Source organism: Pipistrellus kuhlii, unplaced genomic scaffold (assembly GCF_014108245.1).
Source record: "Pipistrellus kuhlii isolate mPipKuh1 unplaced genomic scaffold, mPipKuh1.p scaffold_m20_p_5, whole genome shotgun sequence".
NCBI classification, from domain to species: domain Eukaryota; kingdom Metazoa; phylum Chordata; class Mammalia; order Chiroptera; family Vespertilionidae; genus Pipistrellus; species Pipistrellus kuhlii.
Window position 1 is genome coordinate 79,204,722 of NW_023425551.1, and position 27,079 is coordinate 79,231,800.

At 57.6% G+C, this 27,079-nt stretch overlaps 1 protein-coding gene across 1 annotated transcript in view; it reads right to left on the minus strand.

Moving 5' to 3' along the window:
* The window catches only part of RAB44 (RAB44, member RAS oncogene family), a 29,922-nt gene that overhangs the window by 1,433 nt on the left and 1,410 nt on the right, over window positions 1-27,079 (minus strand). Inside the window, exons 2-14 of the mRNA XM_036414435.2 lie at window positions 20,472-20,583; window positions 18,690-18,864; window positions 17,068-17,211; window positions 16,395-16,485; window positions 15,985-16,080; window positions 13,723-13,910; window positions 12,153-12,879; window positions 11,025-11,090; window positions 7,689-8,370; window positions 4,774-4,855; window positions 3,643-3,757; window positions 2,340-2,441; window positions 620-696 (exon numbers count right to left, since the gene is read on the minus strand). Of these exons, the coding sequence (XP_036270328.1) occupies window positions 620-696; window positions 2,340-2,441; window positions 3,643-3,757; window positions 4,774-4,855; window positions 7,689-8,370; window positions 11,025-11,090; window positions 12,153-12,879; window positions 13,723-13,910; window positions 15,985-16,080; window positions 16,395-16,485; window positions 17,068-17,211; window positions 18,690-18,864; window positions 20,472-20,583 (2,657 nt within the window). The remainder of the gene's footprint in view (window positions 1-619; window positions 697-2,339; window positions 2,442-3,642; window positions 3,758-4,773; window positions 4,856-7,688; window positions 8,371-11,024; window positions 11,091-12,152; window positions 12,880-13,722; window positions 13,911-15,984; window positions 16,081-16,394; window positions 16,486-17,067; window positions 17,212-18,689; window positions 18,865-20,471; window positions 20,584-27,079) is intronic.

A 27,079-nucleotide genomic window follows, 5' to 3' on the forward strand; every position in this document is an offset into this window, starting at 1 on the left:
TGAGCACCTAGTGTTTGCCTGGTCCCAGGGGGAGGGGGAGGGGCCAAACAAAACAAACAGAGCCATGCCCCCAGGATCTACAGCCTGGGGCCGGGAGGAGGCAGCTGGCAGCAGGAAAACAGACGAATAATTATAAATTGTACCCCAACGCTTTGAAGGACAGAAACTTGAGATCCCGCATAGTTGGGGGAGGGGGTGGTCAGGGAGGCCCTCTGAGGGGCTGAAGTTTAGTGTGCGCATGCAGGTGTGCCTGCGCGTGTGTCTTCGTGTGCACGCATGTGTGAATGTGTGTACGTATGTGTGTGCATGTGTGTACGTACGTGCACGCGCGTGTGTATGTGTGTGCGTGCACGTGCGTGCGCCCGTGTGTGTGTGTGTGTGTGTGTGTGTGTGTGTGTGTGTAATGCAGGATGTTGTGAGGCATAGCACTGTATTATAAATCCTGCAGGAGTCACTAGAGGGTTGGGAACACTTTGCCATGAGTAAACTGAGGCTCCGAGCCCAGATGGGCTGGTGGAAGGGGCTGGTGGAACTGGCAGCTCTCCACGCTGGGCAGCCCTGTGACTTCCTGGGTGCTTGTCCTCCAGGCCGGGGGCTCAGGGTGGGGGCGGGCACTCACCTGGCCAGGCTCACCATGGGCTCCAGGATGTTGTGGCCCAGGGCCGCGCTGCACTCCCCGAAGGACAGCCCCAGCTCCTGCGGGCAGACAGACGGGTGGGTGCCGTGGGGGAGACCTGGGGTCCGGCAGGCAGCCAGCCACCACGGCCCGGCCCGGCCCGAGTCCCGCCAGCAGGTTCCGAGGCCGACCACGGGGCGAGGCAGCCCATCTCCGCATGGCCCAAGTCCCCGCCGCCCCTGCCCCCTGGCGGGGCGGTGTCAGTGCCACCCTGGAGAAATGTCTGCGATGCTTTTAAACCATTCGTTATGTTGTTCATTTCAATCGTATTTAATGGGGGGGAATATTAGAAAAGACAGCATTAAAAAAGTACACAATATAAACCACTCCTGTTGGCATATATATTTCCATTGTTTTATAGAACCCTTTAATGGGGGGGGGGGCCTAGATGCCGTTTAGCCATTAGATTAAGCCAAGGAAGCTGCTGTTTTATAGGCTCCAAGCACTCAGATTCCAGCAGCCTCATAGGGTGGACCCGATCTGTGCCCAGCTCTGCAGCTGCTCTTCCGACTTTACATTCCTCCGCACCCGTCCCCGTTCCCCAGGCGGGGTTCCCCAGGCCAGCGTCGGCCTCTCCCGGGAACTCCACGATCTAACTACCCCGCTGCCCGGTGCCTTCCTTATAAACACGTCTGCGTAAACATGTCTGATTACACATTGTGCACGGGGCTCGTCACGCTATTTCCAGGGACTGTTATTTATGCTGCTTTTGGGATAAATGGCTAGAGGAGGAATTACTGTGTCACCGGGATGAGCTACTGCTTTCAGAGGAAAACATTCCCGCCCCGCAGGCGCCACCGCGGTGAGCTCACGGCAGGCGGAGAGGAGAGCGAGGGCAGGGCTGGGGCAGAGGTGGGGCAAGGAGTGGCTCCTTTTTATTTTTCTATTTTCTCCTTACTATTCTCCAGATGTTTCGTCAGCTTCTACTCATAAATAAATGGTAACCACGGTCTGGTGGCGGGGCTTTTGATGTTAATCTTCCTGGGGAAGAATCGGAGTCTTAAAATAGATTAAATTAGAAGGAATGTTATGCTAATGAGAGGCCAGAGATAAAATTAGGGTTCGATGGGGGAATTTTAAGTGAAGCTTTTAAAACCTTTTTGCTCTGAAGCTATTTTTGACGTAGGTGGGGACACCGGGTGTGGGTCTGCGAACTCAGCAGAGAGGCTCCGTGTGGGCCCTCTGTCACTCAGGTCTGGGTCTGAGGCTGGGGTGGGAGGGAGGCAGAGGTGCCAGGCTGCTGCCCACACTGACCTGGCCTTTGGCCGGGCAGGGGCAGAAATGACCCATGGGTCCTTCTCTTTAAAAAAATTAAAAAATTTTAATTGATTTCAGAGAGGAAGGGAGAGGGATGGAAGGAGGGAAGGAGGAAGAGAGAGAGAGAGAGAGAGAGAGAGAGAGAGAGAGAGAGAGAGAGAGAGAGAGAGAGAGACTTCAATGATGAGAGAGAACCATTGACTGGCTGCCTCCTGCATGCTCCCCTGGGGATCAAGCCTGCAACCCGGGCATGTGCCTTGATTGGGAATCAAGATGATCAACCACTGAGCCACGCCGGCCGGGCCAGGGGCCCTTCCTGGATGCCAGGCCAGGGGGACCTTTTCACTGTCCCCAGGGAGCGGTCTGCCCGGTCCAGGCCGGGGAGAGGCCGACACGCAGGGCTCACCTGGGCCAGTTGCCGCCCCGCCTCGGTGGACACCTGCCGCTCCTCCTCACAGTCCATCTTGTTTCCCAAGAGAAGGATGGCCACTCCGTCAGGCCCCGAGTCCTGCACACAGAGCACATTCCCTCAGCACACCCGCCAGTGCCTGCTGCGTGCCAGGCCCCGGCCGACCTGGCCCTGACCTCCAGGAAGCTGGCAGCATGCCTCCTCCCCCCACAGACACCGCCTTTCCTGTCACCTCCTTCCACAGCCTCCCCACCTGGACATTCCCCCCATCTGCCATGAGGCTGCCTCCTCTCTGCCTGCAAACACGCCAACCTCAAAGCCCCCTCCCCCAGGGAGCCTTCATGGATTGATCCTGCCCAGGCCCCCCTCTGCCTGCCTGTGCGCAGCCGCCCAGTGCTGGCTGACACAGGGTTCTTTTCCTAATTGTTTCATGAAGAGCAATAATAACAGCTTTTATTCACAGAGTGCTGGCTGTCTACGGCGCTGTGCTGGGAGCTGTGGTGTCCGTGAGCCTCACGAGTCCAGGAGAGAAGCCGGAAAGGGAGTCTGGAGAGGCTGTCACTGACTTGGGGTGGGATAGATGGGCCCGGTCTGACCCCAGAGCCCAGCTGCCTTTGTATATGGCCTTATCTCACTCCTTCTGCACCTCTTCCACTAGGAACTTCTAGAAAGAAGACCCCGTGTCTTACTTCACATCCCTCTGCTGTGCTGGCACACGCTGCAGGATTTCAGCAGCTATGTGCCCATTAAGCACACAGGGAAAGACCGAGGGATGTGTGGACAGAGGAAGTGCCGCCTCGAGTGGCACCAGAACTGCCTCATCCCCAGGGGTTAAGAAGACATCGAGCCGAAACCCGTTTGGCTCAGTGGATAGAGCGTTGGCCTGCGGATGGAAGGGTCTCGGGTTCGATTCCGGTCAGGGGCATGTGCCTTGGTTGCGGGCACATCCCCGGTGGGGGGTGTGCAGGAGGCAGTTGGTCGATGTTTCTCTCTCATCGATGTTTCTAGTGCTCTATCCCTCTCCCTTCCTCTCTATAAAAAAAAATCAATAAAATATATTTTAAAATTAAAAAAAAGAAATGCTCGTAGGACAGAGGGAGACGTCTGCTTTGGAGGCTGTGCTGTGAGGTTGTGACTCCCGGGTACCACTCCCAGGCCACCCAGTCACAGGCCCGCGGGGAGCGGTGGCCCCTGCATGTCTGTGGTACCGTCTGCCATCCCGGGGGGAGGGCAGAGCGGGCAGGATGCAGTTCCCTCCTGACCGCGGGCCCCGGGCCGGCCTCCGCCGCCGCCTGCTCACCCGGAGACAGTCCAGCCAGTAGTGCACGTGGGCGAAGCTCTCCTGGGACGTGACGTCATACATGAGCACCACGCCGTCGGCCTTCCGGAGCAGGTGCCGCGTCATGCTGTGGTACCTGCCAGGGGGCCGTGTGAGCCGGGCCTGCAGGGCCGGCCCAGGTCCGGCCGCTCCATCGCCACGAGGGAGGGTTAGCGTTCCCTGCTTCTCGTTGCTTCCCACGACAGAGTGCACGTGCCTGCCTTCTCACACTGTGGTCATTGGCGAGCAGGTGACAGTTCTCACGGCTCAGATTGCCAAAGGGGCCGAAGGGCCCCCGTGGAAAGTCTCCCCCCGCCGCTCTGCAGCCGCCCGACCCCCTCCCCAGCGGCAGCCGGAGCCACCAGCTTCTTAAATGTTTCCCTAGAGGTGCTTCGTGCATATTCCTAAATGTGCGTGCACACACGTATCTGTGCACGCGTACACGCACCGGCCCTGGCCCTCGTTCACACAGGCACGGAGTAAAGCACTCAGGTCTCGTGGTCAGTGACCCCGGCCGTGTTTTTCTAGCCAGAGGAGGCCTCGGAGGAGTTTCCCTTCGGGCCACAGTGAGGGCCTCGGTGCTTTTGTGGCTTCATAGCATTGCATCGTGTGGGCAGACCCTGGCCCGCCTCACTGGCCGCCAGCCACGCCATGCTTTGGGTGGTGGCCAGTGCTTTGCGAGGTAAACGCTGCTGTGAACAGCCTCGGACCCTTTGATGTCAGCATCTGAGTCACCAGAGTTTCTAGACGGAAACCTCCGGGTAGAGAGCAGTGCTTTCAAGTCTCATCACTGCTAACCCTCCACCCCCACCCGGCAAGTGAACGGCCAGCGTCTGCAGGAAAGGGACGGGGCGCCGGCCTGAGGGCCCAGCTGGGGTGTCCTCACAGAAGCCCCACCAAGCCAGGGGCCTCGGGCCTCCCTGTCTTATCCACCGGGCTCTCCCTGGCCCCCCGACTCCCCGGACCCCGACTCTCCTCCCCAGCCCCCGACTCCCCGGGGTGATGTCTCTTTGGCCCACGTTGGCCTCCTCAGGGCAGGGCCTTCCCCGACCCGCCCCCCCCTCCGGCACCCAAGCTCAGCTCAGGCCACCGTGGAGGGGGGACAGGGCCTACCTCTCCTGGCCAGCCGTGTCCCAGAGCTGCAGCGCGTAGTACTTGTTGTCCACCAGCAGGTTTTTGACCCGAAAATCCACTCCTAGGGCACACAGAGAGGGTTAGCTACTCTCAAGTCACCGCCCAGGATGGCCAGCCCAGGCCAGGCCAAGTGCCCCACCCTGCCCCAGGGGACAGGAGCCTGTGGCACTGCTTCCCTCTGCTCCCCAAACCCATCCACACTCAAGGGCCCAGGTCTCCCTAGAAGCTTCCCCGACCTCCCGCCCTCCCAACCCTGGGGCTCACTGCCCTGCTGCTCTCCGTGCGGACGCAGGGAACCTCGCATTATTTTTACCTCTGTGAGCACAGCCATTGCACTCCTTAGTCCACTCGGGAAAACCCGTTTCATTGTTTTATTTTATAGCTGGAGGGGGGTCCCTCAGCCCGGCCTGCCCCCTCTCATAGCCTGGGAGCCCTCAGGGGAAGGCCATGACCCCATCACACCTCCTCTGCTGCTGCCACTGCCGGCAGCGCAAGCCTCGGCCTGCCAGCCCTGATTACCTGAGCCTCGGGCGGGCCTGGGCACTTGGGGGCTGAGCACCACCATCTTTGAGGGCGTGGCAGTCAATTAGCATATTCCCTCTTTATTAGATAGGTACTCTTTTCATATCCCAGTTACAGCATGCATCCTCCCTCCTACCAGACAGCCAGGGGTGACTGGTGGGCTGTGGGTTGTCCGCCCTCAGCCCCTGTACCTGCTGTGTGACCTCAGCAAGTCACCTCACTCTCTGAGCCTCCCTTTCTCATCACACCTGCAGGGCGGCCGGGAAGAGTAAATGACTATGGCCAAGGTTTAGCCCAGTTCCTGGGAGGGGGAGGTGCTTCTGGTCTCTCTGAACCCCGGCCCCGTTGAATTTCACAGCCCCACCCCTGCCTGAGTCATGGCTCCAGACCCTTTCTGGAAAGATGGAGGTAAGTGAAATCTGGGGGAAGTTTGGGATCTTTGGGGTGCAACTTCCTGCCAACCCCTGCTTCCCACAGGAAAGCAGGTGGGGTGGGGATGATGGAGAGGGCTTCTTTTATTTATTTTTTTAATTTATTTAATTTATTTTATTTTTTTGTTAATCCTCACCTGAGGATATTTTTCCCATTGATTTTTAGAGAGAGTGGAAGGGAAGGGGAGAGACAGAGAGAGAGAGAAACATCAATGTGAGAGACACACATTGATTAGCTGCCTCCCACATGCACCCCGACCAGGGTCGAGGATCAAGCCTGCTACCGAGGTATGAGCCCTTGACCAGAATTGAAAAGATCGTGGGCTGACGCTCTATTCACTCAGCCAAATCGGCTAAGCCAGTGGCCGGCAAACTCATTAATCAACAGAGCCAAATATCAACAGTACAACGACTGAAATTTCTTTCAAGAGCCAAATGTTTTAAACTTAAACTATATAGGTAGGTACATTGTTATTAACTTAATTAGGGTACTCCTAAGCTGGCCTTTGCTAAAAGCTCAAGGGGCCAAAGAGCCACATATGTTTGCCGACCACTGAGGCATCAGTCTCTGTTTTTCTTGATTCAGTTTTCTGGAAGCCTCTTAGCACATGATAATGGGGGGAGAGTCGGTTATTAGATGTGGGGGGGGGGGGGAGCAGGGCCTGTTGTAAGATGCCTGGTGCACTGGCTTAGTCCCCTAGTCAGCAAACTGCGGTTTGCAAGCCACATGCAGCTCTGTGGCCCCTTGAGTGTGGCTCTTCCACAAAATACCACAGCCTGGGCGAGTCTATTTTGAAAAAGTGGCATTAGAAGTTTAAGTTTAAAAAATTTGGCTCTCAAAAGAAATTTCAATCGTTGTGCTGTTGGTATTTGACTCTGTGGACTGATGACTTTGCCGACCACTGACTTAGGAGGTTACCAAGGGTGGTCCTGCAGGCCTGCCATCGGTCTCCATTCCCAGGACACTGCATCGCTCCCTGGCTCCGGGTGGGGATTGGTAAGCAGAGAAAAGCCGAGGCCTCGTCCTGGGCCTCTCTTGCAAATGGGCTGTCATCATCCTCGCATCCCGGTCACGTGACCCTGACTGACACAAAGATGGGCTCACTCCCTCTTCGTCCCGAGGGTCCACACGCTGGCCTTCCGTGGGCCTTCCACACTCAGTGGCCACACATCCTGGTCCTCCAGGGAGAAGAAGCTTTGTGCTTCGGCACGTCTCACTGGCAGGAGCCGCTGAATGAGACCTTCTCAAATACTCACACTAACAACAATACAAATAACTAGTGTGGATCAGCACTAGGTGCCAGGCATGATTCTCAGAGCTTGGTGCATACTAAGAGCTCATCCTTACAACCGCTCTAGCAAGCCGGCACCCCTGTTGTGCCCATTATGCAGATGAGGGTTTGGGGGCTCAGGAGGCTTAAGTCACTTGTGCAGGTTCCTATGGCTAGTAAGTGGCAGCACAAGATATGAACTCAGGCACCCAGCTTCCCGGAGCGCCACAAGCACCTTCTGTGTAAAACATTCAACGTGCCCAAGGCAACGCCCCCAGAGCCTGGCTGACCTGCAGGGGCTGGTCCTGACCACATGCAACCAGGGTGACCCTGCAGGGCCCTGCCTTCCCCCCAGCCATGTGGGTGGGACCCTCTAGCTTTCACCACCCATCAGCGCTGGCACCTAAATTGCAGGGTGCTTTGTTGATGTGGCACATTAAAAGCTAATCAGATCAATGCAGGAAAAGCAAATTACCTGTAATTAGAGAGGATTAGTAAAACGGTACGAGTATCCCATATAGGTTATCCAGAGCGGGGCCTGGGCCAGGACAGACTGCAGCTCCCCAGGGTGCTCGCTCCGGCCTGCTTTTGCTCCTGCTCGGCTCGCTGGCCAGAGCCCTGGGCCTCCCCCTCTCCCCCCTGCACCCCCCGCCCCAGGATGGGCGCTCACCCACTGTGGCTGTCAGCCCCGAGGCGAAGGTGTTCTGGTGCAGCAGGTGCAAGAAGGAGGTTTTGCCCACGTTGGAGTCTCCCAGGAAGATGACGTGGAAGATGTGATCGGGGTCGGCTGGAGACTCGCTGCCCGTGCGGACCCCGGGGGCGAGGGTCAGCCCAGCGCCCCCGGAGCCTGCTCCTGGGTCTTCAGGCCGGTCCTCTGCCCGAGGCGCCCGGGGCTGTGGGGGGCCTTGTTCCCCCTCGGCTGTGGGTGGCGGCCCGGGTTGGGCTTGAAGTGCAGTTTCCGTGCTGGGCAGGGTGCTGGGCAGGGTGTTCTCGGGCGGCTGGGGCCCTGCCCCACCCTTGGGCTGAGCCCCCAGAGGGGGAGAGTCCCTTGGAGGGGATGGTCTTCCAGGAGCAGGGCCTTCGGCCGCAGCCGGAGCCTGCGCTGTGTCAGCTGGGAGAGGGGCGGGCAGGGAGCGTGGCTGGGGGAGTTCTGAGCGCCCCGTCCTCAGGCCCCCAGCCTGAGCCGGCAGCTCTGAACTGAGGCCTCGCCTGCGTCGGCCCCCCTGTTTCCTCTCCTTCCCGGGCTCCTCCTCCAGACTCTGCTGTGGGGGGGCAGGCGGCCCGCCAGGCTGGGCCTGGCCAGGAGCTTCCCTCAGCCCCGCAGGACGGCCCTCCAGCACTTCCGGGCCCAGCTCACTCTGCGGTGCCACCCCCTGTGTGGGAACCTCAGCCACACCCCCCAGACCCTCTGAGGGCTCAGATAGGGGATCCTCACCCTGTCTGAAAGAGGGTAACCTCAAAGAGGGTAACTGCTCTAGAAGGGTAACCTCAGGCACACCCCCCAGACCCTCTGAGGGCTCAGCCACACCCCCCAGACCCTCTGAGGCCTCAGCCACACCCTCCAGACCCTCTGAGGGCTCAGCCACACCCTCCAGACCCTGTGAGGCCTCAGCCACACCCTCCAGACCCTCTGAGGGCTTAGATAGGGGAACCTCACCCCCCAGACCCTCTGAGGCCTCAGCCACACCCTTCATACCCTCTGAGGGCTCAGCCACACCCCCCAGACCCTCTGAGGGCTCAGCCTCACCCTCCAGACCCTCTGAGGGCTCAGCCTCACCCTCCAGACCCTGTGAGGCCTCAGCCACACCCTCCAGACCCTCTGAGGCTCAGCCACACCCTCCAGACCCTCTGAGGGCTCAACCACACCCCAAAGACCCTCTGATGGCTCAGACAGGGGATCCTCACCCTGTCTGAAAGAGGGTAACCTCAAAGAGGGTAACTGCTCTAGAAGGGTAACCTCAGCAACACCCCCCAGACCCTCTGAGGGCTCAGCCTCACCCTCCAGACCCTGTGAGGCCTCAGCCACACCCTCCAGACCCTCTGAGGGCTTAGACAGGGGAACCTCACCCTCCAGATCCTCTGAGGGCTCAGCCTCACCCTCCAGACCCTCTGAGGCCTCAGCCACACCCTCCAACCCTCTGAGGGCTCAGCCACAACACAGACTCTCGAAGGGGTCAGGCACACCCCCCAGACCATCTGAGGGCTCAGCAACACCCTCCAGACCCTCTGAGGGCTCAGACAGGGAAACCTCACCCTGTCTGAAAGAGGGTAACCTCAAAGAGGGTAACTGCCCAAAGAGGGTAACCTCAGCCACACCCCCCAGACCCTCTGAGGCCTCAGCCACACCCTTCATACCCTCTGAGGGCTCAGCCACACCCCCCAGACCCTCTGAGGGCTCAGCCACACACCCCAGACCCTCTGAGGCCTCAGCCACACCCTCCAGACCCTCTGAGGGCTTAGACAGGGGAACCTCACCCTCCAGACCCTCTGAGGGCTCAGCCTCACCCTCCAGACCCTGTGAGGCCTCAGCCACACCCTCCAGACCCTCTGAGGGCTCAGCCTCACCCTCCAGACCCTCTGAGGCCTCAGCCACACCCCCCAGACCCTCTGAGGGCTCAGCCACACCCTCCAGACTCTCTAAGGGGTCAGGCACACCCCCCAGACCATCTGAGGGCTCAGCAACACCCTCCAGACCCTCTGAGGGCTCAGACAGGGAAACCTCACCTTGTCTGAAAGAGGGTAACCTCAAAGAGGGTAACTGCTCTAGAAGGGTAACCTCAGCCACACCCCCCAGACCCTCTGAGGGCTCAGGCACACCCCCCAGACCATCTGAGGGCTCAGACAGGGGAACTTCACCTTGTCTGAAAGAGGGTAACCTCAAAAAGGGTAACTGCTCTAGAAGGGTAACCTCAGCAACACCCCCCAGACCCTCTGAGGCCTCAGCCACACCCCCCAGACCCTCTGAGGGCTCAGCCTCACCCTCCAGACCCTGTGAGGCCTCAGCCACACCCTCCAGACCCTGTGAGGCCTCAGCCACACCCTCCAGACCCTCTGAGGGCTCAGGCACACCCCCCAGACCCTCTGAGGGCTCAGCCACACCCCCCAGACCCTCTGAGGGCTCAGACAGGGAAACCTCACCTTGTCTGAAAGAGGGTAACCTCAAAGAGGGTAACTGACCAAAGAGGGTAACCTCAGCCACACCCTCCAGACCCTCTAAGGGCTCAGGCACACCCCCCAGACCATCTGATGGCTCAGACAGGGGATCCTCACCCTGTCTGAAAGAGGGTAACCTCAAAGAGGGTAACTGCTCTAGAAGGGTAACCTCAGCCACACCCCCCAGACCCTCTGAGGCCTCAGCCTCACCCTCCAGACTCTCTAAGGGATCAGGCACACCCCCCAGACCATCTGAGGGCTCAGCAACACCCTCCAGACCCTCTGAGGGCTCAGACAGGGAAACCTCACCCTGTCGGAAAGAGGGTAACCTCAAAGAGGGTAACTGCTCAAAGACGGTAACCTCAGCAACACCCCTCAGACCCTCTGATGGCTCAGCCACACCCTCCAGACCCTCTGAGGACTCAGACATGGGAACCTCAGCCACACCCCCAAGACCCTCTGAGGGCTCAGCCTCACCCTCCAGACCTTCTGAGGCCTCAGCCACACCCCCCAGACCCTCTGAGGGCTCAGATAGGGGATCCTCACCCTGTCTGAAAGAAGGTAACCTCAAAGAGGGTAACTGCTCTAGAAGGGTAACCTCAGCCACACCCCCCAGACCCTCTGAGGCCTCAGCCACACACCCCAGACCCTCTGAGGCCTCAGCCACACCCCCCAGACCCTCTGAGGGCTCAGCCTCACCCTCCAGACCCTGTGAGGCCTCAGCCACACCCTCCAGACCCTGTGAGGCCTCAGCCACACCCTCCAGACCCTCTGAGGGCTCAGCCACACCCCCCAGACCCTCTGAGGGCTCAGCCACACCCCCCAGACCCTCTGAGGGCTCAGACAGGGGAACCTCACCCTCCAGACCCTCTGAGGGCTCAGCCACACCCTCCAGACCCTCTGAGGGCTCAGCCACACCCTCCAGACCCTCTGAGGGCTCAGCCACACCCCCCAGACCCTCTGAGGGCTCAGACAGGGGAACCTCACCTTGTCTGAAAGAGGGTAACCTCAAAGAGGGTAACTGCTCTAGAAGGGTAACCTCAGCAACACCCCACAGGCCTTCTGAGGCCTCAGCCACACACTTCATACCCTCTGAGGGCTCAGCCACACCCCCCAGACCCTCTGAGGCCTCAGCCACACCCTCCAGACCCTCTGAGGGCTCAGTCACACCCTCCAGACCCTCTGAGGGCTCAGCCACACCCCCCAGACCCTCTGAGGGCTCAGCCACACCCTCCAGACCCTCTGAGGGCTCAGACAGGGAAACCTCACCTTGTCTGAAAGAGGGTAACCTCAAAGAGGGTAACTGACCAAAGAGGGTAACCTCAGACACACCCTCCAGACCCTCTAAGGGCTCAGGCACACCCCCCAGACCATCTGAGGGCTCAGACAGGGGAACCTCACCCTCCAGAACCTCTGAGGGCTCAACCACACCCCAAAGACCCTCTGAGGGCTCAGACAGGGGATCCTCACCCTGTCTGAAAGAGGGTAACCTCAAAGAGGGTAACTGCTCTAGAAGGGTAACCTCAGCAACACCCCCCAGACCGTCTGAGGCCTCAGCCACACCCTTCATACCCTCTGAGGGCTCAGCCACACCCTTCATACCCTCTGAGGGCTCAGCCACACCCTTCATACCCTCTGAGGGCTCAGCCACAACCTCCAGACCCTCTGAGGGCTCAGACAGGGGAACCTCACCTTGTCTGAAAGAGGGTAACCTCAAAGAGGGTAACTGCCCAAAGAGGGTAACCTCAGCCACACCACCCAGACCCTCTGAGGCCTCAGCCACACCCCCCAGACCCTCTGAGGCCTCAGCCTCACCCTCCAGACCCTCTGAGGCCTCAGCCACACCCTCCAGACCCTCTGAGGGCTCAGACAGGGGAACCTCACCCTCCAGACCCTCTGAGGGCTCAGTCACACCCCACAGACCCTCTGAGGGCTCAGACAAGGGGGCCTCAGCCTCCCCCTCCCATCTCTGGGAGGACACAGCCGGGAGGACTCTGGCCCCTCTGGGCTCCAGTCCTGGGGTGGAGCCCACAGTCTGAGGGCCCTGGAGCAGGGCCTCCCTCTGCCTGGGCAGCTTGGCTGGGACAGGCCCAGTCCAGGAGTCCCTGTCCTCTGGGTCTGACGTCTGGGAGAGTGTGCTGGGCCGAGCCGGGGCCTGGGCGGGGGGAGACGTCCCCTGGGGAGGAGGGCCGTCCCCCTGAGGAACAAGCACTTTGAGTGCCGCTGCCACCAGGCGCCCTGACGCCCCCGCCGGAGCCTCGGGGAGAAGTGGCTCCCCAAAGAAGCGGCTCTCGGGGCCGGGCCCCGGCTCTTCCGGAGGGAGCTCGCTGCGCGGCTCCGCGGGCCGCCCTGCCCTGCCGCCCTGCCCACCTGCGTCCTCTCCGCTCCCCTCCTCGGGCCCGGCAGCCGGCCCCGGGGGGCTCCTGGGGGCCGCATCGGGGTCTGGAGACGGCTCCCGGCCAGACAGCAGGCGGTGCTGCTCTGAGATGGAGATCTGCCTGACCACCCGTGGGGGCTGGGGGGCGGAGGGGGAGGTCGGGGTGGCGGGCGGGCTCCACAGGAGCTGCGGGGTCCTGTGCCAGGGGCTGTTGAAGCCGCTCAGGAGCTGGTCCCAGTCATCATTGTCCCCGAACAGTCCCGGCAGGGGCGCCTCCTCGGCGGAGGCTGCCTGAGGGTCCGGAGCCACCTCCTCACCTGCTCTGGGCGCGCTGGAAAGGGGGGCTCCAGTCAGGGGGCACCTACCGCACCCCAGCCTTGCCTGGGCCCTCACCTCATTGATGCCTCAGTTGCACACAAGACCTGTGAGTAGGTGTGAATGTGCGTGTATGTACGTGTGTGAGTGTGTATGAGTGCATGAGTGAGTGAATGTGAGTGTATGAGTGTGTGTGAATATGTTAGTGTGTGTGCGAGTGAGTGTGTATGAGTGCATGTGTGATTGTATATCAATGTATGAGTGTGTGTGAATATGTTAGTGCGTGTGCGAGCGAGTGAGTGTGAGTGTGTATGTTAGTGTGAGTTTATGTATGTGTGAGAGTGTGTTTGAGTGTGTGTATGTGTATATGTATGAATGTCTATTAGTGTGCGTGAATGTGCATGAGTGTGTGAAGTGCATTTGTGTGTGTGAGTGTGTGTGTGAGAGTGTATGAGTATGTGTGTGAGAGTGTGAGTGAGTGTGTGTTTAAGTGAGTGAGTGTGTATGAGTGTGTAAGTGAGTGTGAGTGTGTGTGTAAGTGAGTGAGTGAGTGTGTATGAGTATGTGTGTGTGTGTATGAGTGTGTGTGAGTGTGTGTGAGTGTGTATATGAGTGTGTAAGTGAGTGTGAGTGTGTGAGTAAGTGAGTGAGTGAGTGTGTTTCTGAATCCCAGGTGTGACGTTGGGCACTGACTCTCCCCTGCCTGCCCTTCAGTTTCCTTGTCTGAAAATGGACTTGACAATCCGCCTGGCAGTGCCGTGGGCTTTGTGGGGGGCGTGTGCTGGGGTGACAGCCAGAGGACAGCCCCCCTCCTCCAGGAGCCCTGGTCCCCACCCCACCCCCCGGGGCAGCCACTTGCCTCGGCTCCGCCTCCACCTGCCAGGACACTCGGCTCCTGGCGAAGCTCAGGTGGCCCCGGGTCGCCTGCAGCTGCCCCTGCACCTGCTCCAGCCGCGCGGCCAGGGCCCGCTGGGCCTCCCGCAGCTGCTGCTTCTCGGAGCCCGCCTCCCGCTGGGCGCCGCTCAGGCGCCTGAGCTCGGCCTCCAGCTGCAGGTGGGGACGGAGGGGGGTGAGGGGCAGAGCCAGCTGCCCTCCAGGTCAACCGGCAGCCCCCCAAGGCCATGGGGGCACAGGCTCCAGGTCCCCAGGGCCCGGCTTAAAGCAGGACTGGAGGGGTGACCCTCCTTCCCAACGGGCCCCATGCCCTCCCAGCGGAGGGACGTGGGAAATGCCGGGTGGAGGGGGCACAGGGAGCTGCAGGAACACACTGCCTGAGGCCACACCGCCCTGTCTGCAGGGAGCTCCGGGGCCCACAGCCAGTCCCAGGGAGAGCTGCTTGTCCCGCAGTGGGAGGCAAAGCCCTCCAGTGGCCCAGGGCCCTGCACAGACACCCCCGCAACCCTGTTACATCTCTGACCTCCCCTCCCACTGCCATCCCCCCCACCCCACCCCCGTCCCCGTCCCAGCCACGGGTCTCCTTGCTGTGCCTTAAACATCCACAGCACGTGCCTACCTCAGGGCCTTTGCACTCTCCATTCCCTCTGCCCAGCTGCTCTTCCCTGACATCGCATGGCCCACCCTCCCCTTCTCCAGGTCTTTACTCCAGCGTCTTCATCGACCAAACCCCTCTGTTCCCCGGCCCTGCTTTATTTATCCTCCTCGCACTTTCCTTATCTGACCTGTTAGGATTTTCCTGGCTGGTTTTATCCTCCGTCTCCCTGGCTAGACAATGACTCCGCGGGCAGAGGCTTGTGTCTGTCCTGGTCCTCAGAGCCTAGACCTGCCTGGCAGGTCCGGGTGCGTCCTAACTGGCTGCTGGGTGCGGGATGAAGGGCCTGGGGCAGAGCTTCGGGGGGCAGAGCACCATGGCCCCACATGGAAGTCCGGCCTTCTCCCTCGGCGGGAGGGGCCTGCTGCCTCGGGGGCACTGGGGCACCAGCCCGAGCGGGAGGGCGAGGCAGGCGGCCGGGCAGCCAGGCAGCGGGGAGAGCAGCCGAAGGGATGCGGGAGCCCGTCACCACCGCTGTGAGTTACTGTGGGCGGTGGTTGGGAGTTGGAGGAAGAGACGGGGAGTAGGGAGGGGGACAGGGGGCAGGGTCTCAGACCAAAGACTCAGGCACAAGGAGATGGGAGTGGCCACTGGCTGCCGGCCCAGGGTCAGGGCAGCAGGTGCTGTGCCCAGAGCCAGGTCAGACTCAGAGACAGGAACAGCCATGATGGGTAAAGCTCCGGACACGTCACAGCCGTTTTCTAAGAACCGAGCCCCACTTCTCTGTGGAGGAAACCAAGGCTCGGGGAGGTTAGAAACCTGCCAAAGTCGCTCAGCTGCCCACAGAGATGGAGACGGAGCTGGATGCCAGCCTCTCCAGCGGCGAGGCCTGGGTTTGCCCTGCATTTCCTCTCCTCAGTGCTTTCCATTTATTGCCTCCTAGTGGCCCAGTGCACGAAATTCATGCACAGGGGGGTGTCCCTCAGCCCATCCTGCACCCTCTCCAATCTGGGATCCCTCAGGGGATGTCTGACCCTAAACCAACAGTCGGACGTCCCTCTCAAAATCCGGGACCGCTGGCTCCTAACTGCTCACCTGCCTGCCTGCCTGATCACCCCTAACTGCCCCTCTGCCTACCTGACTGCCCCCAACTGCCCCTCTGCCAGCCTGCTCACCCCCAATTGCCCCCCTGCCAGCCCGCTTGCCCCCAACTTCCCCCTGCCAGCCTGATAGCCTTCAGCTGCCTCCCCACCCCCCTCAACCCGTCAGCCTGCCTGGGCCCCACCACCATGGCTTTGTCCAGAAGGACATCTGGAAGGTCTCCTGGTCTAATTAGCATATTACTCTTTTATCAGAATAGATGTTACACAACCAGCCTGGGAGATGCAATAGATGTGGCCAGTCCCATTGCACAGGTGGAGAAACTCAGGCCAGGCAAGCAGTGATTTCCTCAGATTTGCTTTGGAACCACAGGGATTGGAACCTACCCCTTCTGGCTCCTGTCCCGGTGCTCCCATGGCCCTACCTGGCCTGACCTCAGAAAAGGGCCCGCCACGCCTTCCCAGGGGGCCGCTCTCTGAGGAGGCGGGGTGCCAGTCTGAATGCTCAGAGACGGCCGGGCCGCGCACTCACCTCCCTCTGGCCCTCCACCAGCCGCTGTGCCTCCTGCTCCTTGGCCTCCAGGACCTCCTGCATCTGGGAGCTGAGGGCCAGGTCCCGGGACTCACTCTGCGGAGAGAGAGGCCTCAGGCCCTGGGCGAGGGTCTGAGCGCTGGCCAGGCTCACCGCCACCCGGGCGGGGGCGCAGGGTCCCCACAGAAGGGGTCTCGGCCTCGATTGTGACAGCAAGGAAACCGAGGCCCGGGAAGTGGGACCGGCCCCAGGGGACAAAGCGAGGCCCGTACTCCTCACCCATCTCCCGGTCAGGGATGTGCGAGGACCCATCCCAGCCACCTCCTGCCACCCCACCCCGGCGGCGCCGGCCTCACATCTGGGCCAGCAGAGGGGTCCGGGCCGGGGAGGGCAGGCCGCTGGGAGCCCACCTTGGCCTGCAGCTGCTGCTTCTGCCGGCCGATCTGCTGCTCCATCTCCTCGTACAGCCGCTGGACCTCGCGCTGGTGGTCAGAGTCCCGCCTGGAGGGGGGGAGGGGGACCGGGCAGCGCCTCAGTGCCCCGGGGCCCTGCTGCTGCCAGAGGACCTGGCTTGGAGTCCATCTACTGCTCGCCTCGCTTGGGCAGGGACCCCTGACCCTCGTTACCCTGGAAACAGTTATCCCAGTAGCAGCCCCTGACCCATGCGCCCCTGACTCCTGGAGCCTTCGCCCTGTCACATGGTTCCCATCTCTTCACACCTGTCCCCACACCCCTCTGTCCCCACACCCCTCTGTCCCCATCCCCTGCCTCCATAGCTCAGACCCCCGCAGAGCTGTGCCCATGCCAACCCCAGGGCCGCCCCATGCAGTGCCACCTACATGAGTGGCGCTCTTGGCGTCGGCTGCCACGGGGGCATCCCACTCTCACCAAAGGCCGACTCTGTCCTCCCCAGCCCCCGGTGCCAGCCCTTCCTCCAGCCTCTCTCTGCCCATCCCAGCTTCCAGGCCCTGCGTGGCCTTGGCCTCCATCCTCCTGCCGCCGAGGGGATCCCATTAGGATTCAGCGAACACGTAAAAAGCTCCCACTGCATGCAGACAAGTGGGCGCGACCCACAGCACTCACTTCCTCAGGGTCAGCTCCAGAGACTCCTTGTCAGCCCGGGCCTCCTGCAGGCGGCTGGTCATCTGCGCCAGGAAGCCCTCCAGGTTGCCCGCCAGCTGGGGCTCCTCCTGCCTCAACTTCCCCCACAGCTGCCAGATCTCCTGCCTGGGAAGGGGGAGCCCGAGCTGAGACATGGGAGGGGGGGCAGGAAGCAGAGGCCCCGTTCTCCACATGAATGGCAGCACTGCAGGAGGCCGGGTGCCTGGGCTGCAAACATCCATTGACCCCTGTGGGTGCCACCAAACTCCACACCCTCCGGGAGCCTCTCCCAGGAGTGCCCTCTCCCTCCTTGTTTTCAATCCTCCCCCAAGGATATTTTCCCATTGATTTTTAGACAGAGTGGCAGGGAGGGAAAAGGAGAGGGGGGACAGCGAGAGAAACATCGATGGGAGAGAGACACGTTGGTTGGTTGCCTCCCACACACACCCCAACCTGGGGCTAGGGTCAAGCCTGCACCTAAGGTATGCGTCCTCGACCGAAATCTAACCCGGGACCCTTCAGTCCGCGGGTTGACGCTCTAGCCACTGAGCCACACTGGTGAGGGCTGCCCTCTCCCTTCTTGCACCCCCAGAGTACCTTGGTTCTCTGTGGTTTGGGGATTAACTGTGGGGAGGGGGACTTGGGAGCCCGACGGCCCGGGGCCTCAGCTGCCTTCTCGCTTCCCCCGCTCCCCAGCTGTGTGATCTTGGGCAAGGGCCGTGCCCTCTCTGGGCTTCTTTGTAAAGTAGGGAGGCGGGTACCTGCCCAGCAAGTTCTCCAGAGCATGAGACACGCCCGGGGAGAGCGCGGCTGGGGCCTGGCACAGGCTGGCACCGAGCCAGGTGCCTTCGCATGGACGTCACTGAGCTGTGAGGACGGTGCCAGAGCGAGAGCAGGCCAAGCGCCAAGGAGGTGACTGGCTCCCCACCACGCCTGGCCCTGCAGCCTGTACCCCACGCCCCACCCGGCCTGCCACCCGGGGCCTGCCCTCGGAGAGCTCGTTCCCACAGCCCCGTGGGGCCGGGACCCCCTGCCGCTCTGACCCCCAGGGGCAGGTGGGGTGTGTGGGAGATGGGGTGTGCGGGAGGGGCCCTTTTAGGCAGGGCCCCCCTTCTCTGAGCACAGGTAACCCCAAGAGCCCAGAACCAGAGCCAGTCTGGAGGAAACGCCGTCTGTCTCCAAATCTCCCGCCCCGCACCGTCCTAACCTCTTTTGGGGTTAAGAAAGGCACCCTCAAATGTGAGTCCCCTTGGGGGGCTGCCCCAGCCCGGTAACCCTTCGGAGGAGGGATTGTAGGGCAGGACAGAGCAGGGGAGGGGGCGGGGGCGGGGCCCGGGCCTGGGGCGCCTCCTGAGCAGGCATCTCCACAGGCTGTATCTCTCCCCAACAGCTCCGCGCTCACTCTGCAGCCGGGGAGCCGAGGCCCGGGTTAGGCCACTTGCCCCAAGTCACACAGCTAACAAGTGGCCAAACCAGAATTCGCACCCAGCTCTCCGGGCAGCTCCCCACTTCCACACGGTGTCCAGTGAGGCCTGGCCTACACGGACTGGCAGCGCCCGCCCCCCCTCCGCCCCCCCCCACTCCACACACGGAGCCGGCCTTACTCAGGAAGGGAGTGGCTGCCCCCCAGCTGCTCCATGAAGGCAAGGAACGCCTCCTTCTCCTCCGCATCCGCCTCCTCCAGCACCGGGAAGCTGGTGGCCGCAGATCCCCGCTTGGACCACAGCGGCCTCCTCCCGCGGACCCTCTGCGTGCTCGGGCTGGAGCCGAAGATGCTCTCTGTGCGGCAGAGGGGGCAGGAGGGAGGGGAGGGGGCTGGGCTCAGCCCCGGACCCCTGGCCCCTGGCCTTGCCCTGCTCCAGCCCAGGGGGAAGTAGCTGTACCGGTTGTGGTCACAGTTATACCAGATGTTTCTGCACGCCTCATGTCAGCCTTGGGAGGCTACGGGCGGCAGCCCTGTGCCCGTTTTACAGGTGAACAGGCGAGGCCCAGAGAGGCCTAGAGTCGCTGGAAGTCACGCAGCCGCTCCATGGTGGCCAACACATTCTTCGTCCACCCAGAATATTTACTGAGCACAGAATATTTGTGTGCTGGGGACAAAAGTGGCCCAAATCCTTGTCCTAGTAGAACTGACATTGTAGGGAGTGCTGAAAAGGACACATTTTCTAAAAAGTAAATTTGCTAAGTGAGCTAGACATTAGAGCGAGTGGGTAGGCGTGCCCTGAGGGCGTGACGTTGGGACCGAGATGAGAACGGCAAGAAGGAGCATGTCCTGTGCCTTCCTGGGGAGGCGGATTCCAGGCAGAGAGAACAGCACGTGCAAAGGTCCTGAGGTGGGAAACAGACTGGCGCACCGGAGGAGCGAGTGGCACTGAGTGAGCCAAGAGGCTGGCAGGGGTGCAGACTGAGCTGCACAGGCAGCGGCGGTCCCTGGGGCGCTGGGCAGGACTGGATACTGACAGGAAGATGGCCTTGGGTGGGGGGGGGGCATGGACAACAATGTTCCCTCTGCCCCCACCCCCGATTCCAGACTCCAACTCCCCTCCATCCCAGCTTCCCCATCACCAGAGCCAGACACCCACCTCCTGGGCAGCCCGGACCTACAAATGCAGATCCCTGGCCTCCCTCTCTGTTTCCTGCCAGAGACCAGCAAACTGAGAACCCCGGATGGCTCCGCATTAATGTGAGGCCAGCTGGGCTCGGCAGCGGCTCAGAAGGACATCACACCTCCCCTCCCTGGGCCAGGTCTTTCCCTCGTCCCCGCCACCCCCTCTCCCCGGAGAAGGGGGAGCATCGTTCCCTGCTGGTCTGGTCTCTTTAGGTCCTTTGGGGCCTGGCCGAGAAGCAGGGGTGGAAGCAGCCCAGCTCAGTGAGGACTAAACCCTTCGCTGCTCCCTGGGCCCTAAGTGCCCGTCACCAGCCAGGCCGTGAGCATCACCAGCCAGGCCATGAGCGTCCTCAGAGGGAAACAAGCCTGTGGCCTCAAGAGTGGGGGGCGCTTAACTTCTCCCTCAAGGGAAGCCTTCTGCTGGGGAGAAGACAGGGAGGCATCGGAGAGCAGGCCTGGCAGCCTCTAGCGAAGGGGGATGCGGAGCGGGTCCCCCAGCCGAGAACGGCTCTGGCCGGTGGGAGAGGAAGCCACCCGATCGATCTCCGGGGCTAGAGTCCTAAGGCTCAAACCGCCTGCCTTCCCGCCGGGCTGAGGGTCCTCGTCTCCAGTCCCCAGGACTGTCTTCCACCCCTGAGCTCTCGGGTGCTGGGAGGGCCCCTGGTTGCTAAGGTGTCACCGTGGCCTTTCCGTCAGCCCAGCCTGGCCCGTGCTGGGCTCCCGGCAGGGACGCCTGCCCGCGGCCAGCCCCCGGCGCCTCCCACCGGGACAGACTTACTGAGCCCGGAGCTGAACTCTTCCAGGGAGAGACGTCCCTTCCGCTCCAGGTCCACCCAGTCAAAGATCATCTCTGGCTCCTCCTCGCTGCTCAGGAAGCTGAGCTTGGCCGCCTGCAAGGAGGGGGGAGGTTGGGTGCTGTTCCCACTGGGCCACCCCCACCTTCCCTCTCCCTGAGGCTCCGGACCCGGACCCTGTCCCAGTCGGCCTCAGCAGAGCCTTGAGCTCCTCCACACCTTCTCCCATCCTCCCTCCTACGTCAACATTTGCCTGTCCTGAGTCTCTCCCTTCAGGGCCCTAATAAAGGACAGTAGGGAATCCGCCCCAGATGGTGTTGATCGGTGTCCAAAAATTAACGTGGAACTTGGCAATAAGTCCCCGAGGTGGACAGCACGTTCCTCAGGGCAAAAGCCGCCGAGCATCCTCTAGACGAGGGATGGACAGACTTGGTCGCAGGGAGCTGACGAAAGGGCCCAGACTAGAGAACGTCACAGGTTCACGTGTAGGTTTCGTCCGAGAGAGATGTGAGCGATTTCTGTCCAAAGGAACCGGTAACCCCAAGGATGTATGGCCTATCAGGCATTCACCAGCTTTTAAAGCTCTAACTCAGCATTTCTAGCATTTCCTTGTTAAATTACCTAGCTTTTTAAATGCTCTTTCAACCATTCATAGCCTCTCTCAATTAATGATTTAAATGAAATCTGTGATGATCCATCTTATCTTTGCCGAAGGTTCATGAGTCTGCCTTTTGGGAGGGTATGTTTGGACCATTTGGGAGGTCCCGTGAGGATGCCCAGTGGACTCGCTGTCAGAACCACGGAAGCTGCTTTGTTGGGGAATGACAGGCACCTCTGGGAGCGGGGAGGGCAGCCTGACTGTGACTGAGCTTTAAGTTCGCCGACTCTGTGTCTCTGGGGTCCTTTTTGCTGACTGTGTTTTCATGTTGGTGGCAGCCACGGTGGGGGAGACCACAGGAAGTCGGATTTGCCCATCTTTTGTTGGAGGTGGAAGTGTTTGCTTTTCTAGGTGTGACCGCCCGCCACTTAGTTACAAGTTGTGCCCCCACTGGGAGGGAGAGCAGCTTTTTGAGACCTGGACTGGTGAGTCTTTCTGTCTCTGAGCTGGCTTTTTTTTTTTTTTTTTTTTTAATATATTTTATTGATTTTCTATAGAGAGGAAGAGAGAGGGATAGAGAACCAGAAACATCGATGAGAGAGAATCATCGATCAGCTGCCTCTTGCACACCCCCCACTGGGATTGTCCCCGCAATCAAGGTACATGCCCTGGACCGGAATCGAACCTGGGACCTTTCAGTCCGCAGGCCAATGCTCTAGCCACTGAGCCAAACCGGTTTTGGCTGTGCTGGCTTTTGACCCATGGCTGGAGTTGCAAAAATAGCCAGAGTCACTCTATGTTTGAGTGCCTACACGTCTGTAATCAGAGAGGCATTAGCTCTCAGTGTGGGTGTGAAATAACTTCCTACTTCTGGAGGTATTGACAGCTTCAAGTGAGGGGGTCCGTATTGATTGGTTTGTAGAGACAGCTAAGTGCCTACATAAATCTGACGTTTCCTGAAGTCAGAGGAAATAAAGGAACCAAATTTCTATGCTTTATAAGTACTCAGCTTTTTTTAAAAAGTTCCCTATACAAGAAGTTGTTAGCTCAGAAAACTCTTAAGGATTCAGGTTCAATAATTAAGGTGAATCTTTGGACAAATGAGATTAGTTTTAAAATCTGGGTTACAAGAGACTGATAATAGTTATCTGTGTTTTCTCTGATTTATATTAAATATAATACAAGTATACATTTTATTTTTTACTAGAGGCCTGTTGCAGGAACATTCCTGCAAGAATAGGGCTTCCTGCGGCCGGCCAGTGCGAAGCAGAGAAGAGAACAAAGCCCACTCCCTTCTCTGCTGCCTCCCTCCCTCCCTTCCCTGCTGCCTCACTCCCTCCCTACCCTGCTGCCTCACTCCTTCTGCAGCCCTCGGCTTCCTTCCACACTGTCTTCAGTCTTTGCTCTGTGCCTGTGTATGCAAATTAACCTCCACCTTTGTAGGGTTAATTTGCATAGTCTCTCCTGATTGGCTAATGGGCATGTTCCAGTCATTTTGCATGTTTCTCTTTTATTAGTGTAGATAAGGCCTTGATATAGGTTGTTGGGTTTTTTTTTGTGAAGAAACTAGTTCATCTGGATGTCCTGCACTTCTTATTTTTGTCTTTCTGATCAAATAAGTTAACATTATCGGTACGTAACTTTTAGGATTATAAAAAATGTTAGAATTGTACACCTGAAACCCATATAATTTTATTAACCAATGTCACCTAATAAACTTAATAAAAAGTAAAAATAAACAAGTACATGCCCTGGCCAGTGTGGCTTGGTTGGTTTACCATTGTCACATGCACTGAAAGGCCACCGGTTTGATTCCTGGCCAGGGAACATCCCTAGGTTGTACATTAGTTCCCTGATTGGGGTGCATGCAGGAGGCAACCAATCAATGTTTCTCTCTCCCTCTCCCTTCCTCTCTCTTTAAAATAAAATAAAAAATACATTTAAAAATTAAACAAATAAACAAGTACATAAAAAAGGAAATATATTAAAGAGAAAAAAATTAAACCCTAGTTGTGCACTCTGAAGAAAAAAATTATAACAACGTAAATTTGTGTTCAACTGAATTGATTAGTTATTCTAACAAATTTTATATCAACAGTACTTATGTTTTACTGTAGTATGTCATTTCAAACATAACTTCCAAGATCTTCAGTAACATGAAAAACTTGAGTTAATACTAAATTAATTAAGAACATATGTAATACTGAAAGTTTAACTGCTAAGCATCATCTTAAGTTTGTGTCTTTTTGCTTCTTCCTTTTATGTGCTGGAGAGCAGCTGTACTTTGGGCCGTGTTAAAGAGTGAATCCATTTTGACACTCAGATAGTTGTGCAAGAGAAAGCAGGGACCAGGGGGCTATTTGTACATCTACATTCAGAGCAACAGTATTCACAATAGCTTAAAGACGGAAGCAACCCAGGGGTAAATGATACATGAGATGTGGTAGATACGTCCAATGGGACACCATTCAGCCTTAAAAGGGAGGAAAATTCTGCCATGTGCTACAACAGGAATGAACCTGTGGACACTGTCTGAGCCCACGTACATGAGGGAGCTGCAGCAGCCAGATCACAGCAACAGAAAGTAGAATTGGGGAGGGAGGAGACTAGCAGTCAGTGTTTAATGGGCCAAGTTTCCTCGGGGGGAGAAGCAGTGTTTCTGGAGAGAGGTGGTGGTGGTGATTGCACAACAATGCGAATTACTTAATATCACCGAGATGGCAAGTTTTACGTTAGGTATATTTTATCACAATTTTTTTTAAGTTGTGCAAGGGACATGTGTGACTGCAGAAAGCTGTGTTAGGTGTCCTTGTGAGCTCTGCTAGTCCCCGAAAATAAGACATCCTCCGAAAATAAGACCTAGCGCATGGAAAGATAAGACATCCCCTGAAAATAAGACCTAGCACAACTTTGGGAGAAAAAATTAATATAAGACACTGTCTTATTTTCGGGGAAACAGGGTACTTACCCCCAGTTCACTCTGAGGTCAATTACTTTGGTTAAAAGTTGTAGTCACTGTGGGTGTCTGAGTCTATACTAGGAACAGAGTGACAGAGACATCCACTGTGACTGCACAGAACACGGGGTGTGTTTTTGTCCTGAAGAGATGAAGGAAGTGGTTTTTGTTTTAACGTGTCCTGGCCAGGGAACATCCCTAGGTTGTACATTAGTTCCCTGATTGGGGTGCATGCAGGAGGGGTGCATGTTCCAGAACATGAAAAAATATAAAGGCCACAGCCTGAATGGATAGAGTCACAGAAGGTTTACTGAACGGGAGGGAATCTTTTTGCCTTGATTTATAATACCCGAGTCTGAAAATAAGCTATGAAATAGGTTAACATTTTGCCAAATTCGCCTCAGTTTTGATGGTTTTTAAAAAATATATGTTTTATTGATTTTTTTTTCAGAGAGGAAGGGAGAAAGAGCGTTAGAAACATCGATGAGAGAAAAACATTGATCAGCTGCCTCCTGCACACCAACGTACATGCCTTGATTGGAATTGAACCTGGGACCCTTCAGTCATAAGGCTGACGCTCTATCCACTGAGCCAAACCTGTCAGGGCTTGATGGGTTTTAAAATAAATTAAGTCCTAGCCAGTTTGGCTCAGTGGATAGAGCATCAGCCTGCAGACGGAAAGGTCCCGGGTTCAATTCCGATCAAGGGCACATGCTCTTGCAGACTCAATCCCCAGACGGGAGCACTCAGGAAGCAATCCATAGATGGTTCTCTCTCATCATTGATTTTTCTATCTCTCTCCCTCTCCCTTCATCTCTGAAATCAATAAAAACATATTAAAAACAAGTAAATAAATAAACAAACTTGTGAAACTCCCTTGTGTTATATCAATGCAAAACTAGAGTTGGGCTCCATCTCTATTAAAATGACAGGCTTGTTTCAGAGCCCTTAGCCAGTGTCAGAGACAGGCTGCTCTCCATCCTGTGTGTGAGCTGCCCAGATGATGGATTCCACTTCTCAGCAGAAAAACCCCCTCTGCTATGCTTGCTTTATCATATTCTATTTCAGAAACAAGAGCCTAAGGAACCTCTCTTATGAAAGAGCTCAATGCCCTGCAATTGTGTCACCTTCCTCTATGCTTATTCCAAACGATTGCACTTTCTTGTCACTTTGATTAAACAGGTAACCAAGCAGTACTATTTCTCAGGCTCCTGTGAGCCTGCCTTAAACTAGTGGCCACATTTCTCTGGTAGCTCTTTTGATTTCACCTTCCAATATCAGATCCTAAATTTAGGTGGGGAAAATGAAACTTCAGGATATCTTTCCATATATTATCAAATACTTCACCTCTATTTATAAAAGCATGATGGACAAGAAATAACAAGCGTTGGTGAGGTTGTGGAGAAAAGGAAACCCTTGTACATTCATGGTGGGAACATAAATTGGTGCAGTCACTATGGGGAACAATATAGAGGCCCCTCAAAAAATTAAAAATAGAGCTCGGCCAGGTGGCTCAGTTAGTTGAAGCATTGTCCCATATATCAAAAGAGTACAGGTTCGATTCCAGGTCAGGGCACATACCTGGGTTTGGGCATGCGTCAGGCAACCCATTGCTGTTTCTCTTTCACATTGGTGTTCTCTCTCTCTCTCTCTCTCTCTCTCTCTCAAATCAATAAACATATCCTTGAGTGAGGATTAAAAACAAAATTCAAAAGTTTAAAAATAGAACTACCATATGATCCAGCAATTCCACTTCTGGGTGTTTATCTGAAGAAAACGAAAACACAAATTCGAAAAGATAGATGCTCCCTGTGTTCACTGCAGCCGAGACATGGGGACAGCCCAAGCCCCCAGCGATGGGCAGATGGCCAGAGAAGATGGGGTGTACTGTATACCTATGCTGTATATTTGTTTTAATTTTTAAGTTCATTAAGATTAATGAACACAATTGTGTTTGACACCTGCTTCTAAAAAAATAAGCTGATCATTATCAATAAAGGATATTGTAATCTTTGTTGCCTGTAGAAGAACACGAAAACTGAGGCTTTAACCTGTAACAAAACCTGATAGTAAACGTGGCTCAGGTGCAAAGCAGAAGAGCAGTGAAGAACATCAGCTCAGAAGAGACGGTGGGCTTTCCTGAGCTGTTTATGGGAGTAAAATGCCATTGATACAACCATAGGGATTGTTCAATGCCGTCCCCGCCTCAGGGGAAACGCCGGTCAGCCCTCACCAACAGCCTGTCCCAGGAGAGAGCTGGGCTCTCTGCCATTCCGATGCTGTTAGTTACCGTGACTGACAGCCACCGCGCTCAGTCTCGCTCCTAAAGAAGCTGTGCTTTGCCCGGAGGCTCGGTGGGCAGCGGCTGCCAGTCTGTGCTCCCGCAGGCCAGACTGGAGCTGAGGGCGGGCTGCGCCCAGCTCTTTGGCTGCCGGCGCTCCCGGGGCAGGACTGCCCGCCCTCAGCCTGAGCCCGCAGCAGCTCTCCCAGGGTCCAGCGGAGCCCAGTGAACGGACCGAGTGAACCGTCCAGGTACTTGTTGGGAACACAGTTGGTGTGATTTTTGTGGATCTGTCTTCCTGAGCTGTCTCCAGCCTTCAGCTGAGTAGGCCATGGCTTTTGTAAATGGAAATTAAACATATTAAATGGTACCTTCTGGTTCAGAAACCTGTACTTTAACTCTCCACGCCACATCGCCCTGTGCACAGGTTCAGTGAGAGCCTGTCCTCCTTTGCGGAGATGGTGAGATAAGTCAGTTGTGTAAGGGGAGTGTCATGTGGAGGGTGGTTCCCACCCAATCAGGCGGGACAAGTCCACCGTGAGGAGCACGGAGCCCAGGCCTGCCAGGCCTCCGAGGGCCCAGGTGACGGGGAAGGCCGATCTGGGCCGGGGGGGGGGGGGGGGGGACCCCAAGAAGAGAGCCCCTCACATTCTGAGCCTGCAGACAAAGCTGGTGGAGAGCGAGAGTCTTGGGTTGGTTCTTGGCCTTAGGACAGACGTAGGGAGCCCAGAAGGGGCCACATCCCTGGTGCCCGCCC